Below are 6,541 nucleotides of genomic sequence, written 5' to 3'. Positions count from 1 at the left end.
AGGTAAAGCCGCTAAGGTTCTTAGCGGCTTTGTCAACTTTTCAAAAAAAAAAAAAACAAACCCCATAAGCCGCTGAGGTTCTTAGCGGCTTTGCATGTGGATTTGGGAAAAAAATGCTTGCACAATCCAGTAGCTACTGGATTCCAGAAATGCAAAAAAACAGGCAAAGCCGCTGAGGTTCTTAGCGGCTTTGTGTAATTTTCACACAAAAAAAACCCCCTAAGCCGCTGAGGTTATTAGCGGCTTCAGTTGCGGATTTAAAAAAAAAAGCACCTTCATACATACATTCACCCAATGCCCACCTACAATCACACCTGCACAAACAAACCCTAAATGCCCAAACATACACTCCATCACACATACATTCACCCATGTACAAACTTTCAACATGATTTACACAATGCCCAAACATACACTCCAAACACGGGATTGAAATCCGGAAATGCAATTCATGTCATTGATAACAAACTAAACCAACTAAAGTTCATACAAAATAAACCAACTAAAATTCATACAAACTCCACCAACTAAAGTTCATACAAATTAAACCAACTCAAATTCATACAAAGTAAACCAACTAAAGTTCATACAAACTAAACCAACTAAACTACTTGGCACATTAGCCTAATCTTGAGCGAGTCTTCTTTGGTCTTGAACTTGAACCGGTAGGTGTCTCCTCCTCACGGATAGGGGTAAGCCTATGCTCCAAGTGACTTAAATGATATCTAGGAGGAGGTTGGTGTGGAGGGCTTGGATGATCGGCTTCAATGGGTGGGACTAGATGCCCGTGTCCCGTGCGTTGCAAGCATTCGAGTGACATTGTCAGCATCTCTCGCAACATGCCTTCATGAGATAGTGGAACATCCTCCGGCATGTTACCAAGCATAGTAGTAGCATGCTTATAGTTGTATAAATGACCCTCCGTCTGCAAAATTTAACAAGTACAATTCTTGCTAAAATTAAACTAATACTAAACCAATTTCATTAGACAAAGGTTGTTAAAATTGAAGAAATACTTACAAGTAGCATGTTGTCCGCCGCATTCGGATAGAAATTGTGTCTCTTCTCATACAAGTCCTTGAATTGTGTTTCGGTACTGAGGTTACTAACTACTAGACGAGTGATGGCACGATACCATTGTAGGTATGCATCATTGTAGTGTAGGTAACCATTGTAAGGGACACCTCTAGGGGTCAATCTAGTCTTGCGGTTGTTCCACTTCACAATGCTTTCTCTATGCATCTCCTCATAATCAGTGGCATTTCCGCGACGATCAATTTTATGCAACTTTTTAGATGTTTTACACATAGGGGGAATGGTAGGATGCCAACCAAATTGCCTAACGACCCTATTAGGAAAATGCCACTCAACGGTTTCAAAGCAAATTAGTGGGGCATTTACAAGCCACTCACTAGGGTCTTCGGTACAAATGGCGGGAAGAAGGGAAAGGACCTCCGTAGGGTAGGGTTCCCAAGTGAACATGGTATCGGTCATTGTATCAAGAGCATGCCTACATTGAATTAAACCAATCAAGTGATCCCTATAAGCCCGGTGTATTCTTAGCCACCTACAACCAAGTGGGTCAACACCCTCCACCACTTGCGAACCAAGAGAGTATTCGACACCGGCTTGCTCCTCTACTGTTGATTTCATGATGGTAGGTCGACCAATAGATATACGTTCCCAAGCCCAAAGTTGCATTAGAACAAGACAACCACCAATTTCTATAGCTCCTTTTGTACACGCCGTACACAAGTTTCTATACAAATAAGCAAGTGTTCCACTTCCCCAACTATATTCATTCAATCTTTCCAAATTTGTCAAAAGGGGGAAGTAAATTAATTGCACTCTATTGCCACTTTTATCAGGAAAGAGCACGGTACCGATCAAATATAGCAAATAAGCTTTTACATGTGCATGAAGATGTTGCTCGGTTGCATCTTGTGGTAGGCCTTGAAAATATGCTCTTAACCAAGAAAGTTTCAAAGTTTTCCCTCTAAATGCATTAGGTGGTGGTCTAATACCTAAGTGATGCTCCAATAACTCAGGCCAAAAGTAATCAGATTTACCAGTTATAGGTAATCCCCCGACCTTTAGACCCAACAAAACATTAACATCTTGCAAAGTGATGGTGGCTTCTCCGACTGTTAAATGAAAGGTGTGAGTTTCTTGTCTCCAACGCTCAACTAATGCGGTTATCATATCAGGACGAGCTACAACATAAGCTAACCTATGAATACCATGAAACTGGGTTCCACTAATGAAATTCTCAACAGCTGGGGCTACGGTGAATTTAGATTTGGAATATAGATGATTTCTACATTTTAGCGGCTCGATATCCTTCAAAAAAAATTAAACATATACGTTTTAAAATAAGTTCAACAAGTAAATATTATTTTTTTAAACATAATACTAAGTTTAAAGAACCGTTAATTACCTCTCCTTCCCAAATAACCGAGCTTCTATGTTTCTCTTGCAATTTCAGAACGCTATCATCTACTGGACCCGGCTCCATTTGACCTAAACACATCAAAAAAAAAATATTAACATTGTCAAACTCCAAGAAAAAATAACATAGTTTTTAATAGTTCAATGTTAAACAATGAAACATTAAATTCATAAATTACCCCCTAGATTTATTTCTTGCACATGATTGCTTGTTATGGCCCTCTACATTGCACAAACTACAAGTAACGGAAGACTTATAAACCTCATCCATTTCATTGCGAATTCTTTTAGATACCGGTCTGCCCTTTCCTCTTATCCAAGAATCATTAGGAAGCAATTTCTTCTCCGTCCATGTCTTCCAATATCCCTCATCGGGAATAGGTTGAAAGATTGCGTGATAACAACCATTATATTCCCCGGAAGAGTATAATGGGTCAACATATTGATCCACGTCGATTGAAAAAGCACGACATACCGCCATTACATGTGAACAAGGATAATGAAAGTTTTGCCACTTGTTACAAGTACAAGTCCTTTCTGTCAATCGTACCGTGTGACTTCTTCCACCACGATTTCCAAGCCTACGACCTTGACTTGTAGTCACTTGATAAAGGCCTTGCTCAAAATCGTATTCACTAACTTCATGATGGGCGGCAATTTCTTCAATTCCATCAAGTGTCTTAGTTATCTTATCCGACCATTTAAAACCACCTAACAATGTATCCCTTGTCATTTTTCTTCTATCAACGAAATATTTGTTAACTCGTGTAAAAGTGGCTTTTACAAGGGCTTGAATTGGAAGAAATCTTACCCCCTTTAGCACACCATTGAAACATTCACACATATTTGTTGTCTTCAAACCATATCTTTTACCACCATCATGAGCAAGACACCACTTACTTGGAGGGATACTCTCTAACAAAGCTCTAGCATTTGCATTGATCATACCAATTTTCTCCATACCTAAGTCAAATTTTCTAATTTGGTGTTGCATAGCGGTGTCGGTGAAAGCTGATTTCAAATCTGAATTTTTGAACATCGAGTTAATGTTGGATGCATGATGTCGAATACAATACCTAAGAAAAGCATATGGCTCTTCCCAACCACTCCCCACTTCATTCATTGATTTTAAGATACCCGGATGACAGTCGGACAAGACACAAAGACCTCTACGCCATGTCACATAATGTCTTATGCAAGCCAAAAACCAACTCCAATTCTCATAGTCCTCCTTCTCAACAATGGCAAATGCTAATGGAAAGAGTTGGTCATTTGCATCAAATCCCATTGCAATCAACATAACCCCTTTATATTTGCCATATAGATGAGTGCCATCTATGGTAATAATGGGCCTACAATGAAGGAAGCCTTTGATTGAGGGACCAAATGACCAAAACACTTTATCAAGTAGTTGGATGTTGGGATCATTAGTTGGCTTATTGACAAAATGGACAGCGGTTCCCGGATTTGCGTCTTTTAAAGCATCTAGGTAACGAGGAAGAAAAGCATAAGACTCCTCCCAGTCTCCATAAAGTTCCGCCATCGCTCTTTATTTAGCCACCCAAGTCTTCCAATAAGAAATCTTGAAGTTGAATTCCTTTGTTATGGATGCCCTTAACAAACTCACCTTAGCCCCCCAATCGTCTTTCACAAGATGCTTAATAGCATTGCTAATAAACTCCCCCCTTAAATTTGGATGATCAAGAGATGGTTTCCGAACCACACATGACGCTTCATGTGGACCTTTGTATGACACAATTGTGAAAACATCCATGGAAATGTTTTTTTTACTAGCTCTCAAATACCAAGTACAAGCTAAGGGTTGTCTATTACACTTATAAGTCACGGTGTGAGGTCTTGATTTGGTAATTTTATAAACTTGGTTTCTAAGAACATTGTAGGATGTGACAACTTGTCGCAAAATCTCTTTACTTGCAAATTCTTGCCCAACAATCACTACTACAGATACAGGCTATAACAACGGTCAAAAACCGTTGTTATATAAAAAAGCGGACGTTGTTAAAGCGTCCGTTGTAAAAGGTTGTAACAACGGTTGGTTTTCTTAAGCAACCCGTTGTTAAAACTATTAACAACGGTTTTAAGTATAAAAACCCGTTGTGGAAAGTGTGACTCAATTTTGGGGGGAAAGTTATAACAACGGGTTGTAATATACAAAACCGTTGTTATAACTAAAGACAACGGGCTGTTTGTAAATAACCGTTGTTGTTTGTTCTTAAAAAATAAAAAAAATAAAAATTAAATATTACTAGATGCATGTATAATTACGGCCCTGTAGAATTCGATGCATGCAAATATCCCTTAAATTAATTACCAATGGTTTTGAAAAAACTTATAAATGTGACTAGCTATAAATATTAAAGCATCCTTTAGTATCTAACATTCATTAATTGAAACAACATGGCAATGAACCCTAATTTTATCAACAACGAAGAATGGCTTACACAAACGATTGAAGATGATGGGAAGGTTCTCATGGCTTCCTCGATCAACACCCATTAATCAAAGCATCCCTTGAACATCAACGAAATTATTGGATTAAGAGGCGTGAAGCGTCCGCTTGTCAACAAAGCCTCATCATCATCATCATCTTCATACCCTCGTCGGCTACTGTTACTCGCAACTTGGTCAGCAAATGGAGATATGTTGAGTTGTACTCTTCCAACCTTATCTCCACATGCAAGTCGTGTCCTTGCATATATTCAATCTGTTATTGCAAAATATGAAGCTAATGACCCGGAAGTTAGCGGTATACCAGAGTGGCGTGATTGGTGGCGAGGTTGAGAAGCGCTTTTTACGCTTAACCGGGGTTGTTCCGCTTATTATACATCTTTTGATTTCGATAATTCTTTGTAATGTATTTGGTTTAAAATTAAATGAAATGATCATTTTGAAAGTGTTGAGTTATGCTTGTTTGATTTGCTTCCATTTTTTCAACTCCATAGATCATCATCATCAAGATCCGGATTATTACGCCATTCTTGTCGAATAAGATTTGAAGCGAAATTGAGAGATATGATGATGTTGATTATGGCACAACTTCCTAACATATATATTAATTAAAAAACAACTCAACCCACACATTGCTTAGTATAAATACATTGCATTATCTCAACTAACATGCATTTCCATTATCTCAATATATTCTCCAAACCCTAACTGCTAAAACAAACTCCAAATAAATTAACCCTCTCCTTAATCTTTCAAAACAAACTCCAAACTCCAACAAAATGAATGATATCATCCTTAAGACTCTTACTATGCTCGATCCGCATCAAGGACGCCAAAGAAGATGGAAATGAAATAATTAGCAGATCTTTGAACTAACCTAATGGTCGATAAAAACACATACATGGAACTCGAAATAATTAGAAAAATAAAATAATGACGATGAAACAAACCTGATAATTACAGAACGTACGTAAAGAGACGATGAAATCAACAAAGGACGGCGAGAAGATAAAGCGGCGATGAGAAAGAGAGAAAGAGACGATGAGAAAGTGTGTGTTTTGTGTTTGTGTTTGGTCATTTGGGTTTGTGTTTGTGTATGTATTAAGGTTTGTGTTTTGTGGCTGCAGCAGACTTGTGTTTGTGTGGTTTAGAGTATGGAAGGTATTGACAACGGTTATTAAACAACAACCGTTGTGAAATATGTTTTAACAACGGTTGTAAAAAAAACCCGTTGTTAAATAAGTTTTAACAACGGGTTTCAAAAATAACCGTTGTGATTACTTTTCACTAACTTTGCGCCAATTTTGCGCCAAATTATTAACAACGGTTGTTCATGTGTGACCCGTTGTTAAAACGAATAACAACGGTTTTTATAACCATACCCGTTGTAATTGATTTTAGTAAAATTCGCGCCATACATTCTACAACGTCTATTGTGATTTTCGTGAATAATCGTTGTTAAAGGGGCGTTGTAGTTGCCTGGATTTGTAGTAGTGAATAAATTCCTCTCCATTCTTAAATGGAGCCACACTTGACTTATACCAACTATTTTCATAATCAACATCTAAAGCATGAACCTTGATGAATTGGGTGTTAGTACATGGTTGAGAAACAAGGTCTATCA

At 38.0% G+C, this 6,541-nt stretch overlaps 1 protein-coding gene across 1 annotated transcript; it reads right to left on the bottom strand.

The window, feature by feature from the left end:
- Positions 1-428: 428 nt before the first annotated feature.
- LOC141616857 (uncharacterized) lies at positions 429-3,991 on the bottom strand. Its single transcript, XM_074434015.1, has 4 exons — positions 2,689-3,991; positions 2,438-2,520; positions 1,021-2,340; positions 429-925 (listed from the first exon to the last, which is right to left on the bottom strand). Exons 1-4 carry the CDS (start codon positions 3,989-3,991, stop codon positions 620-622), a joined length of 3,012 nt encoding a protein of 1,003 aa, XP_074290116.1. The 3' UTR covers positions 429-619.
- Positions 3,992-6,541: the final 2,550 nt, after the last annotated feature.

This window comes from Silene latifolia, chromosome X (assembly GCF_048544455.1).
Source record: "Silene latifolia isolate original U9 population chromosome X, ASM4854445v1, whole genome shotgun sequence".
Lineage (NCBI taxonomy): Eukaryota > Viridiplantae > Streptophyta > Magnoliopsida > Caryophyllales > Caryophyllaceae > Silene > Silene latifolia.
Note: the sequence above shows the minus strand (reverse complement) of the source record. Positions and strands in the feature narration are given on the sequence as shown.